The following is a 13,840-nucleotide window of genomic DNA, read 5'->3' on the forward strand; positions in this document are numbered from 1 at the left end:
AATGGCCACTTTTTTGACTTTGGAAGATTTAAATCACATCAAACAACATTGAATGAATGTATAGTTATTAATATACTTGGCTTTATATGTGTACAGGAGCCTTTATACGTGCGGATAACAAATGACATAATCATTAAAATGTTAGTATAAGCAGCTGATGTAAAAAAATAACACACAAAAAAACAACGTGGTGTTTTTCTTGATTTAGAAAAAGAAAATTAGTAATTTGACACCAACTCTTAAAACGTGTCTCTTTAAAAAAATGCTAATGAGGTTTTGTTAAGGGGCGGGCGGGGGCTTTGCGGTGGTGACGTGACATCCGGTGCAGAGCTCCGCCCCCTGCTTGTTGTCGGGAGGAAATGACCCCGCAGCGGTGACGAGCCGCAGCAAACACGAGCAACCGGGACTCGAGCGCACTCTAAACAACATGGAGGGGTCGCGGCTCGCTGTTTAGTCGCCTGCGATGCGAGCGGACGCGGTTTCGCGGTGAATTCGTGCGAGCGCGACTCGGTAAGTACCCGCTCATCCCGCAGCAAGTGTCCGTCCCTATTACCCAGCGCCCGGGAGCTGAGGGCGGCGTTTGTTTTGCCGAGCGGGGGACACCCTGCGCACGGGCGGAGTCGTAAAGTAGTCAGCGCGCCCGCCGCTGCCGGTGAGCCCGTGCGACGATTCGAACGCACACCTGTTGCTTTCTTCCCTGCACCAGGTACCTCGGGCCTGAACTGAGTGAAAGAAGCTAATGGTTGTGTTGTGAAGTTTTTTCTTATATCGCAGCAGTTGTGTTGCGTGTTTTTTTTAGTGTGTGTGTTTTTATATCTCACAGTTTGTGTTTTTGATGTTAGGGCAGCGCGCTAAGCTCCGTCCATCTCTGTGCGGGGTTTCTAGTTGATGAGAAATCAAGTTAACGTTTAAGTACCGTTATCTGACTCCTTCAATTAGCTGCTGTGCGAACTCCATTTAAAAGATGCTTTTAAAGCTTCCTACTAAAACTTTCATATTCGTGGACGAGCGTCACACGGTTAGAAATATTATTTTCGTTGTAAATCATCTTTACCACGTTAACGTTCACTTCAACTAATCGTGTTTACCTCTTACTTTTGATAATCAAGCGTTTACTGTGCGACAAACAGATTTTGGAGACTCATAATTAAATTAACCAGCTGTATATTATTTATTATTTACTTTATATATGATTTTTCTCCTCAGCAGAGTTACTGTGTAAAAAGTCATACAAGTAGTTTGAGATCATATTTCTAACTTGTTAGCCTCTGACAGTCAACTTTAAACTTCACTTTACATCTCGTTTACTGTCACTATTGGCACGTTTCAGCTAATATATGACTCTGTTTACATGTTTATTAGTGTCCCGGTTATGAGGCTTATGCTGTTTGCATGGAACATTGAGAAATCTAGTTATATCCCAGTATACATGATAAACACGTGTCCCAGTTACTCAAGGAGTACTGCAGCTAGTAAAATAAGGTGTCTCAAAAAAAGGGCTTATCAAGGACACTGATATCAGAATATGATGTTTACATGCTTATACATAAAATTGATAGTGAGCATAGTGTCAAATTAAATTTAAAAAACATTTCTGAAGCCCCGTTCAGTTTCCAAATATTAAAATCGTCTACTTTCTCACATGTTTCCCATCTCTACTCCATTGCCTTACAGGTGTGGTACTGTGACCCTCCCTCTCCCCCATCATGCTGAGTTTCCTGCGCAGGACGCTGGGGCGACGCTCCATCCGGAAGCATGCAGAGAAAGCCCGGTTAAGGGAGGCTCAGCGAGCCATCACACACATCCCTGCTGCAGGGGATGCAAAGTCCATCATCACCTGCCGCGTGTCCTTACTGGACGGGACGGACGTCAGTGTCGAGCTGCCGGTGAGGAGCGATGCTAGGATTTCTACTTTTGTGCGCTCTTAATCTTCAGTGTTTCCACAGGGTCTAAAAAAGTCTCAAATAATGTAAATAATTAATAATGTTTTGTAATTTAAAATATCTTACGCACATGTCGGTTTAATTATGTTAACGTTCATTTACAGCGACCTCTGTGTTACTTAAAAATGTGTTTTAAAGATAACTTTGGGTTTCGAGTGTTATTCTCTCAATTCCCATTATCTTTAATTGTGGGGAAGTGTAAGTACCTTGGGGACTCAGATATTACTTCTCAGGTGTCAAACTTGAGAAAGATCATAATATTCTTTCATTATGGTCTGAAAAAGATCTTAAACAGTTAAAAGCTGCAGAAGCTCTGATCATTCACGTTTTTAAACTTGGCAGCAAGTGTGTTGGAAGAATAAATGGAGAGAAAGAGATCACACATGAACTAAAGCAAACATGATTTACAAGGAATGTGTCCACTGAGCATAGTTTTCTGCTGTTGTTAAGAAGACAGAAGACAAGAAGACAGATAACAAACAGTATTCATGTGAAACCTGGAGAACAAAAGCACAGGAGGTGTACTAGAGACAATTGTGTGTCTGTGTCAGAAGAACAATCCTTTTAAGCCCATATAGTGGGGGTGTGTGTGGTAGTGTTCCTGATCACCTGTAATTCCATGATCCTCTCTTGAGAACACACATAATCACATGACCGCATCATGTGACACGTTGGTCTCGTCAAGTGGACACAGAGCAGAACTCCTCTGTTCCCACCACTGACTCCCATCTGTCTTTCCTTTCCTGTCCTTTCCTTTGATCTACTTAGTTTTTTCTCTTAGAATAATCAGACTATGTTTAGAGGAAACATGATTCAACTTATGTAACAATTGAGTAACTTTAATTTTAAAGTAAGGGAATAAATATTTATCTTTATTTTCCCCTGGATTTTAATACTACACTGGGATTCCTTCTTTCCAACCCACAGCATTCCTGTGAGGCCAGCCTGGTTTCTAACTGTCCTTTTTGACTTGTCCCATCCGTAAATCTAACAGTGGGGCTTATATTCCCAGGGAGATCTGCTGAAAAGAACCCTGTTCCTCACTATTGCCGTATTTCTTTTTACTGTTTTTTTTAAAAAAAATGCACAAGAATACACAACAAAACAAGTCCTTCCTGTCTCAGCTCAGTATTATGTGCATAGAAAGTTCAGATTGTATTTGTATTCTTTCTTCCGGTGGAATGTTATCTGCTTGGACTGTTCTCTATGTTTGTCTTCCTCTCACTTGCTCTTTTGTTTGGAGTCGAGCAGAAATGATCACTGGAATTTTTACAAGCCTATAAAATAATAAATAATAAACTTTATATATATAGCTCTTTTTATAAACAGAGTTTACAAAGTGCTTTCGACAACAAAGCAACGGAAGGAAATAAAAACTTGAACTCATAGAAGCAGTAATATGACAATAAAAATAAGTGAGCAAGTAAAATAAAAGGTGAAAATAAAACAATTAAAACACGCATGAACATCACATGAAAGCAAGTCTATACAAGTGGGTTTTAAGAAGTGATTTAAAAGAAGTCACCGACTCTGCGAGCCTTATCTCCTCTCAGGTTGGCCGTTCCAAAGCCGAGGGGCCACCTTTAGTTTTCAACCTCGACTTTGGAACAGCAAGCAGGGCTCCACCTGAGGATCTAAGGCTGCGTGCAGGCACATAAGGGGTCAACAGTTCTGTCATGTAGCTTGGGGCCAGACCCTGGCGTGCTTTTATAAGTGATCAGTAAAATCTTAAAATCAATTCTGAAACGCACAGGGAGCCAATGGAGAGAAGTGAGGATCGGAGTGATGTGATGTGATGCCTTTTTAAGACCAGTGAGAAGCCAAACTGCTGTGATCTGAACTAGTTGGAGGCGGGAGAGTGACGTTTGGCTTCTGCCTGAGAGGAGGGAGTAACAGTCGTCCAGTCTAGAGAAGACTAGTGTATGAATTACTTTTTCCAAGTCCGGGTGTGAAAGTACGGGTTTGATTTTGGAGAGGGTTCTGATTTGTAGGAAGCAGGACTGGACTACTTTTTGAATTTGTGGTTAGGGGTTAACCATAACCCTTAATCAGGTACCAAGGCTACATTCAATGTGATTGATGGGGTTAGGTGGATTGAATGATATTATTTCTGACTTTGAGTCGTCGAGTTGCAAGTAGTTTTTGTGCCATCCAACTGTTGATATCATTTAGACAGTCTAGCACAGCAACTAGGCCTTCTCTGCCATATCTGTGTGTCATCTGCTTGGCAGTGGAAGGAGAAGTTGTGGCATTGGATGATTTGTCCAAGAGGAAGCATATAAATAGATGTAATAGATAAATTAAATTGGGCCTAAAATTGAACCTTGTGGTACACCACAGGTAACGTGCATTGTAGAGGATGTGTAGTCACCAATAGTGGCCGTGCAGTTTCTTTCTAAAAGGTACGAATTAAACCAACTGAGTGCAGAATCTTTGATGCCAACCAAGGTTCTAAGACAGTCAATTAAAATGGCATTGGTCTACAGTGTCAAAGGCTGCGCTCAATATAATCTGGAATTATAGAGTAATTAATTAAAATCAAGTTAGAAAAGAAGGAAGCTTTTGCAGTTTGCTTTATTAGTTGTTGTTTTTTTTATTACCTATTTTGCTGATAGAGTTAATCAAGCCTAAGTTTACATTCCCGACTTACAAATCCCCAGGCATTGTGCACCTGAAGAAAGTTTTTGTATTGAGCTGGATGCATTCCAGCAGAGTTGTGGCATTTTGGTTTTGCTTTAAAAATGAGCTTCCTTTGTTCTTCCCCCTCCCCCAGATATAGGTAGCTTCTGCAAACACTTGTCTTATCATCCAACTCTCTAAGTGATAAGGAAATAAGAATAACACAGCAGTTAGGAGCACTGCTTTGTCTAAATGTTTTACATTTTACTTTAGATATCTAACGACACCAGCAGCAACTATGGGAGGAATGCGAAAGAGAAAACCTGACTTCTCCTTCTTTAAGATGATGACGGGAACAGTGTGAACATTTGGTCAAACCTTCTAAAAGTGAAGATCGAAGTTGGGAAAGTCTGCAGGGAAACATAGTAGCTTCCCACTATCAGTGAATCAGCCTGACAGTCTGTCAGAAAAAGTTCTTATAGCCCATGCTGCAGATGGTCTGACTCTGCTCTAAGTGTAGAGTACAGTTTTCTAGAGATTGTGCAGTAGGTGTTATGCAATATAAAAGACACAAACACAGTTTGGTTGTCAATTAAAAAAAAGACTATAGTCCTCCCTTTGTTGTAGTTTGGTATCATGTTGTGTTGTTCTGCAGCTACAAAGTTGTTGTTTCGACTTGGTGGCAGAAATGTGGATGAGCGCCACTGCTAAATGGTGCAGTTAGTTTTTTCTTTCTATGTGTTGAAGTGGTTGTAAACACACAGCCACAATCTGACACTGAATAGGAGTCATTCACTCACTGTGGCTCTCCAGCTGTCTGAGTTCCTGGTATGTAAGGCCACCCAAAGCTGTCTCCCAGGGTTACCACTGTTCTGCAGCATCCATGTCCACACATCAATCCACACGGCCCCACATTCTTTCCTTTTTATGTATTTACAGGCCTGTTTTTTTTTCTCTGTCCCCCACTCACCAGCCCACCTCCACTCACATTAGACACATTTACAGGAACACCAATATTGCGATATTGTCCCGATTAAGAAAATAGTCTGGATAAGACACTGTGATGTAAACAGCATTACCTTAATCCCAATAAGGTAATTCTCGGAATACGCAATAATCAAATTAAGACATTACCTCAGTTGCAGTACGAAGACATGTATACGTCTTAATCACATTAAAATGTCCTATTTGAGTTTTCACAGCATTTTGTTACATCAGTGTAAGCCAGTTACTAACTACTTAACAACACATGTCCTGTTGAGTGTGAACAGGTATTTGAATGTAAAGCTGACAAGTCATAATCAGACTCTGCTCTGTAACATGTAAACAGGAAAATCAATGTAATATTCGATTAGCAACTCGTGTAAACGTCATAAAGAGAATAATATCTTATTGAGAATATGGTCAGAGGACTGAATATTGCTGTCCATGTAAATGTCGTCACCGTCCCCTCCTTCATTTTCTCTCGTTGATAGATTTGTTGCCTAGAAAAAAAGGGGAAGCACGTGCTTTATTTATTCATACATAAAGATTGACCATTTTCTCTTCTGTTTATAGATTCCGATACCTCTAAGAGTATAGATTTAAAATAAATTTATATAATGTATTTTAACAGCTACATCCTGCTTACCCTGTATGGAACTGATATTATTGTTGTATGGCCTGGTTCAGGTTAAACCTTTTTGAAAAACAAATACATACAGAGGATAAATGCCACAAAGTTGTTTTTTTATCATTTATTTTATTATCTAGTTTTAGTTTTGAACAATGTAATAACATTGTACTTGTGGGACTTTCCAGTGTGAACTAATGCCAATTTGTGGACCTTGTAGCTCGCTCTGGCTAAACGCCACACTGCCGGAAATCACGTCTTCTTTGCCACTCTAAAAGCAGTTTGTTGCTGTTGGCAGTAAAACACAACTGCTGTTTTTGGAATGGTGAAGAAGTGACTTCTGGGAAAAGAAAATTGCAGTTTTAATTAAGTGAACTTAATATACTTTCAAGACATCGGATCTGATCTTTTAGAGGAGAGTCAGGTAAAGAAATATCCACCAAACTGAATCATTCTTTTTTCTTAAAATCCCTGAGCCCTCTACTGTTTTGGATGGTGTGATGAGGCTTTGCTTTAATGGATGTGTTAGAACACCGGCTGTTTGCTTGACTACAGATAAGGGAATCAGCTCAATTGTAACATTAACATTACAACACTGTCTGAGAGACAGAGCTCTGTCCTCAAAGGCAGGTGGAACGACTGCAAACAGCCAAACAATACTGCAAGAACTATCACACACACACACACACACACACACACACACACACACACACACACACACACACACACACACACACACACACACACACACACACACACACACACACACACACACACACACACACACACACACACACAATGCGTCCTTTGTACTCTCTCTCCCTGGGTACCGTCGGGGTGCGGTATGCCTCCTCAGCAATGCCAGCTAGCATGGGGCCAGCCTCCCTACTCTGCCCAGCAGCTCTCTTGGGGTGAGCATGTGTGTCCAAGTGCGAGTGTGAGTGTGTGTGTGTCTGTGTGGGGGTGAAGGAGACCCAGGGAAACCTCAAGGGCACCTGTGGTCTACTCCCTTTACTCATCCATGTTTTTGCTTCTTTTCAGACACTTACCACCATTTAGATACAACTGAGTTGTTTCATCTAGATATGTTCTTGTTTTGAAAAGGGAGAAATATCCAGAGCTTAGACAGAACCTGAGAGCAAAGATTTCTGAATGATTAATTTCTCTATTAATCTTTGTTTTCTTTCACCTGACAGTTCATTAATGGCATGACTGGTAGAATGTTTTTATTCATGTTTCTCTGGTCCCACTTCAGTGTTTTACTGGCTACCTGTTACCCTCAGCAGGCCTCTCACTTGATTGATAGATTGGCTAAATGCTGTGGATGTTGTGGCTCTCCAATGAGAGAAAATAAAGTCCTGTGAAAAAGTGTGAAAGTAAATATTCTATTTGTTTGCAACTGTAGTACGTGTGGGGAAGAGTATAACGTCTGCTGTATATTTGGTTAATTTACAGATCATTTTAAAACAAATATGGTTGAAGAACTAACTGAAAAAAATTAAAAATGAGGAAAAAACAAACGGAGGAGGAGAGAGGAGAATTACAGCTGCTGGCTGATCTTGGACGGCACCTTTTTCATAGAGCCAGATGATCACATGATGTGTTCAGCCACCCCACTTCCCCCCTGCTCCTGGGCGTCTGGGGCACTTCAACCCCAGTTACTGTGGCAACCCTGTCGCTGTGCCTCATGGTGGGGTTTAGAAGTCGTGTGTGTGTGTGAGAGAGCGAGCGAGTGAGAGGGAGATCTCCCAGTTCCAGGCCGAGCACAGGCAGTAACTGGTACGGCTTTGTCAGAAAGGGCAACACCTATTCACATACCTCATGTTAATATGTTCTTGTCTCAATTCAAATCCATAAAACACAAATCAGGAACTCAAAACAATATTTTGGAGCGGTGAAGAGAGAAAACTAAAACCACTTTGAAAGGAGCTTTTGGTCTTGTGAACTTCTGTATATGACTGTATTTGTATTTAAAAATATACAAAGCACTTTATTTCAGAGCTTCAATGATTAATCGAACAGCAGAAAATGTTTAAGAAACTATTTTTGACAAATGTCTTAATTTTGGGCTGTGGGGATTTGAGGGCTTTTCCACCTTCCTCTGACATTTTAAAGACAATTAATCAAAAAAGTAATCATCATATAAATTGACATGAATCTGTTAAATTATTTTACATAACAGAAATCTCAAACATCATAAAGGTTGCGAATTTATTTGATTATTTTATCCATCGTACCTTCTGGAAATTATTCTCTCAGAAGAATGTTAAGCATCTACAACTGTAAACATGATGAACATTCTTACGTTGTGATGTAACCTTAAGGTTTGGGATGCCAGTTTCTTTACGACTACAGATGGTTGATATATTAACCAACCTGACACTCATCTTAACTTCCTCACCAAGTTATTTGTGTTGACAATGCATGACTGTGAATTTTCCTTTAATGTCTCTAGTTCAAACTGTGTTTTTGTCCATGACTCTGGAGGCAATTTGTCCATCAGATCTCTAAGTCCTCTGTTTATTTGTGTGTTTTTCTCTGCTCAGAAAAAAGCCAAAGGTGAGGAGCTGTTTGACCAGATCATGTATCATCTGGACATCGTAGAGAAAGACTACTTCGGACTGCGCTTCATGGACTCCGCACAAGTGCCGGTAAGACTGGAGATGCACTTAACCCATTAGTCTGTTGTTATCCTATACTCTTTATTTCTCATGCCATAGTATGTTGGGTTGAAAAGTTACGTTTTTTAGTCCCCTTGTAGTGGCTGGCTGCAGTATTGGTCAAACCCCTCATCTCCTCCATGTTAGTTTATGGGACTTGGGTCAAAGTACATGTCAGATACATTTTTCTTGTAAGTTTGGTTTTAATTAAGTTATTTGATGCTATTTAAAAAAACAGGGTGAAATATCACATACAGTGTGTACTCATCTACTTTAGGGAAATTCGTTTGAGTTAAGTTATTATTGAATGCTTCACTAAGTGTTTCAGGCAGCCACTTCTTAGCCAGACTTTAAGTGTCAGTCCACCATTCACCCACTTGGTGAGAAGCTTGAGACGGGGACGTTCCCTCTCCGTGAATGGGCTAAAGGGATTGGTTATGGGAATGTTTTGGGAGTCAGGCCGTGCGCTAAGACAAAGTGTTTAAAGTCACTGGTCTGCTTCCTTCACACTGATCCTCTGTGAAGGCCATGGAAGTACGCAGGGCCAGTGGGAGTGAAGATGAAGCAGAAGGGAAGGACAAAGAGGAGAGGAGTGGAGCTAGAGAGCAAAAGAGTGGGAGAGCATATGAAGTCGAGAGAGAGAGAGGGAGAGAGAGAGGGCTGAAATAAGGAATGTGGGGGAGAGTAGACTAGAGTGTGCGTTTTCCTCTGTTATCTTTTTCTAACTTAGACACACACACACACACACACACACACACACACACACACACACACACACACACACACACACACACACACACACACACACACACACACACACACACACACAACCACCCCTGACTCTCCTTGACATTGTTCATGCCTCACAGAATTACTGTGTGTGTATGTGCGCACACGCCTCCCAGGACCTTCCTGATTTATACTTTTCATTAACTTAACAACTCTTTTTTTATTCATAAAATAAATGCAGTGTTGCTGTTTGGTAATAATTATATAATCTTTTTTTTTTTTACTAAACCTTGAAGATGCTGTGTTTTCTTGGGCAGACATATATATAATATCCATTAAATTATGACTGATGCATATCAATTATCCAAGCTGCCATAATAATTAGAATATTTTTGATAGTAAACTACACCTTTCTGAAGATATTGTACTTTTTTAATTGCTAACCTTCATGTTGTTTCAGCATTGGCTCGATGTTACGAAAAGTATCAAAAAGCAAGTGAAAAGTAAGTAAACACTGGGCTCTACCCTTTTTCTTTATCTTCCCCAAAACATACATAATTATATGTATATATGTATTTGACAATTTCTCTTCATCCTGTTACTTTGGTTATTATAACTTCATGTTTGCTAATTGCTTTGTTAAACCTGATAATGTTATTCATCTTCAGTCGGTCCACCCTACTGCCTTCACTTGAGAGTGAAGTTTTACTCTTCAGAACCCAACAACCTGCACGAGGAGCTCACCAGGTGAGTTAAGACATTCAAATGTAAACTGTCGACTGTAGCGCACTTTCTCTTGTGTACAAATTAAGCAAAACCTCAAGTTCACCTAATCTTATAAACCTTCAGAAGTCAGTGTGTTCGGATGAACCAGCCATGGAGCAGCACTTCATCACTGAATGTCTGTGACTGAGGTTTAAATTAATTCACTCAGATCTGTTGTGGCAATTTTGCAAACCCACTCTGACAACGAGGAAAGAGACACAAACTTCTAACAGTATTGTCACACTTTGATGCTTAGAGCCTGGTACACAACACAAAGGTTGGTTTGTAATATGCAGCCCAATGGGAAGCTGATCTTTCTCTTTATACCTGTGGCTGGTTTCTCCCCCTCTGGTTGAGGTTGTTTCTTAAGCCAATGGTCAGGATCTTCTGTTGACATCAAGGTTGGGCAACCATGCCTTCGTTTAAGATATCAGGCCAAGATTCAGTCAGTCAACAAAGGTTACATTGTACAGGATTCAACATGATCAATGTTTTTGTGTCATATCCCATAAAACTGTCAAATTAAGTAAAATTCCATCACTATATTCAAGTGTATTGTTGTGTTTTACTTTCAGATACCTATTTGTGTTACAATTAAAGCAAGACATCCTCAGTGGCAAGTAAGTAATTATCCACTCATACAACTCAAACAATATTATGGTGGTGTCAATGTATACATGACAATAAATGTTCAGTTAGAGAAAGAGAGAGACAGAAATATAATCCATTAGTTTATGACGCACATCAGTTCTCCAACCTGCCAGCAATAGACCTGACAGCAGCACGTTAGAGGCCTGTGGAGCCAGTTCTAAGATTAAGTCATGCCGACAGTTGTGGTATATTGTGGTATGCATTAGTAATTACATTTAACTATAGTATAAACTACTTGAATCATGAAGATGTAGGTAAAAAAAAATGACTTGAACTTCTCATGTTTCATTTTGGAGTTCTTGGTATCTGCTCCCTGTTTTGTTCAACACATGCTGAGTGTGTATCCAGGCTGATCACTAATAGGAAGTGGCAGAGTCCAGTGGGTCTCAGTGACGGTCAGAGGGGAATGTTGATGGCCTGTGTCAATGTTTCCTAATTTTAATCTGTCTGTGTTTTCAGGCTCGAATGTTCGTTTGAAACAGCGGTGGAGTTGGCTGCCTTCTCGTTACAGGGTAAGCACAGCAGGTATCCAGGATCCTCTCCAACTCTGTTTTGGTAATTGGAATCACCTCTGCAACACCTGCCGTTCCCAGTGTCGTGTTTTATTGCAGTGCGAGCTGCACTACAGAGTTGAGACGTCTGCTGTCTTTGCTGCACTGAGCCCCAAAATGCCTGTCAAGAAAAAGTATAGAACCAGTTAGTGTGGTGTGAGTCACACAAGCTCTCTCTGTTTTTTTGGGGGGTAGGGTTGAGGGTTGAGGGTTAAGAGCAGAGGATGTCACACCTTGTTAAACCCTTTGAGACAACTTGTGATTTATGAAAATGGGCTATACAAATAATATTTGATTGATTGACAAGCGGTTGTATGCTTGTATACCAAGAAGTCTTTCCATCTGCACTGAACCTTTCCCTTTTTCTAAGAACTAGTTTGTTTTTGTCCGCATACCTTAAATCTGTTACATCCCTCCCACACACGCCCAACACACACTACTCCCAGGCCCTTCCCTTACTTTGTAGCTTTGAGCTGATAAAATGACGTTCCCCACTTCTCATGTGAGCTGCGTATAGGTGCCCACCAATCAGATCCATGCGCTCTCTCAAGTCCAATTGTGGGAATGGACCCTTGTGTTGTTGCTCCCCAGGAGTTTTCCTTGATCTTTTTCAAACCAGTCATGCTGTCGATGTGAATCACCATCGGCTCTGAGTGATGTTCCCGGCAACGTTGCTGCTGCTGCAGTCACTGACGCACACAAACCTCCGCGCTACAATACAATTGCAAATCAGAGGAGGGATGTAGCATTAGATGGAGTGGTGGAGAATGAAATTGCTGACACATGTGGCTGAGAAGTGATTTCCCATACAACATTAAGGGGGGGGCGGGATAAACTCAGACTTTCAAAAGAACTTGAGCTGTTGCCTCTCTCAGGCTTTTTTAAAATATGGACTAAATGGCTCGGTGAGTAATACGCTGCTTTTCATTGTGAGTAGAACCTGGCAGCTCGACACTGCCTGTTGTGTTACAGAGATTTGTTATTATTCATATTATTATCACAACATCTTACAACAATACTGATGATTTTGTGTTAGAAGCTGCTCTCGTTGGGCTCACCAACACACATAGATTGTATCGGCAACATCTTGTTGGGAACAGTGAGGTTAACAAAGGATTTGTTTTGTTCAAAGATATTTGTTTCAGTGTGACATCTAGTGGCAGCGAATATTGATTATATAACCTGTGAAATGCGCAACTGCTACCAGGAAAAGGTGTATTTGGGTTTTTCTTTCTGAAAATGGACAGATACTTAATCATGTGACCATGACTTAAATTATTTTGTTAATCAAAGCTAATCAAATCAAAACCTGTTACTTGGGGAAATGTATTTTAATACTTTTCATAGGACATCCAATTCTACCATCCTCACCTTTATACATCCCACTGTTTGTTCCTTATCTATTTTTTGAATTGTGTCAGTCAAACCTGTGTATAAAAGCAGGAATAGTCTCCACTATTAGTCTCCACTCCGCTACACAGGCCTACATTATATTGCAAAAGCATTAATGGAGCAGATATTGATGGGACTTACTACAGCAGTATTCACAATTTACTGCTAAATGAGGAATATACCTGCAAGAGCCACATAAAGAGTCCTGCATCAGAGGAACAAAGAATGAGTCAGTAGAGAGTTTATGAAATGGGATTGCGTGCACAAACCCGTGGGACACACACACACACACACACACACACACACACACACACACACACACACACACACACACACACACACACACACACACACACACACACACACACACACACAGTCACTGTGGGGTAAATGCCAGCTCATTAGTGCTCCATCCTCTTCAGAGGCCCCCTAATCCAGTACGCTTTCTGTCTTCTCTCTTTCCCTCAGTTGAGCTTTCTCCCTTTGTCTCCCTTTTTTTTCTCAGAATTATGTTGTTAGTCCACTGACATTTACTGGGACAGGGAGAGAATGAAATTACCTTTTCCCTCCTCTGTATCCTGAATCTTCGCTCACATCTGGGTTAACTAAACAGCGAAGAGCTCCCAGCGAGTCCTCGTGTCTCCTATCTACTCAAACGATCAGAACCAAGACATCTCAGTCTCTGTCCAATTTCTCTACACAACAGAGATACGGTTTTCCCCATTGTGTTGTTTTCAACATACTATTCTCATTCTTATCTAGTGGAGATTTATGTTTTTTGCCTGTCCTCCCACCCTCCCTTTTATTTCGCTTTTTCCTCCGATAAAATCTATGGCCTCTTGTCCAGAGAGTTCAGTCCCTGACCTGATGCTACACAGAACTTTATGCACTGGGAAATGAAGGGAGGGTTTGTTGGTT

The 13,840-nt window shown here is 40.8% G+C and overlaps 1 protein-coding gene across 4 annotated transcripts in view; it reads left to right on the forward strand.

Annotated features, from left to right (window-relative positions):
• Nucleotides 1-335: 335 nt before the first annotated feature.
• Nucleotides 336-13,840, forward strand: part of epb41l5 (erythrocyte membrane protein band 4.1 like 5) — a 33,641-nt gene continuing 20,136 nt past the window's right edge. For all 4 annotated transcript variants that reach the window (XM_035174431.2, XM_035174433.2, XM_035174434.2 and 1 more), the window contains exons 1-7: nucleotides 336-510; nucleotides 1,675-1,886; nucleotides 8,721-8,825; nucleotides 10,024-10,066; nucleotides 10,232-10,310; nucleotides 10,904-10,948; nucleotides 11,439-11,491. In XM_035174431.2, coding sequence (XP_035030322.1) covers nucleotides 1,707-1,886; nucleotides 8,721-8,825; nucleotides 10,024-10,066; nucleotides 10,232-10,310; nucleotides 10,904-10,948; nucleotides 11,439-11,491 — 505 coding nt within the window. In that variant the 5' untranslated portion in view covers nucleotides 336-510; nucleotides 1,675-1,706. The remainder of the gene's footprint in view (nucleotides 511-1,674; nucleotides 1,887-8,720; nucleotides 8,826-10,023; nucleotides 10,067-10,231; nucleotides 10,311-10,903; nucleotides 10,949-11,438; nucleotides 11,492-13,840) is intronic.

Source organism: Hippoglossus stenolepis, chromosome 13 (genome assembly GCF_022539355.2).
Source record: "Hippoglossus stenolepis isolate QCI-W04-F060 chromosome 13, HSTE1.2, whole genome shotgun sequence".
Lineage (NCBI taxonomy): Eukaryota > Metazoa > Chordata > Actinopteri > Pleuronectiformes > Pleuronectidae > Hippoglossus > Hippoglossus stenolepis.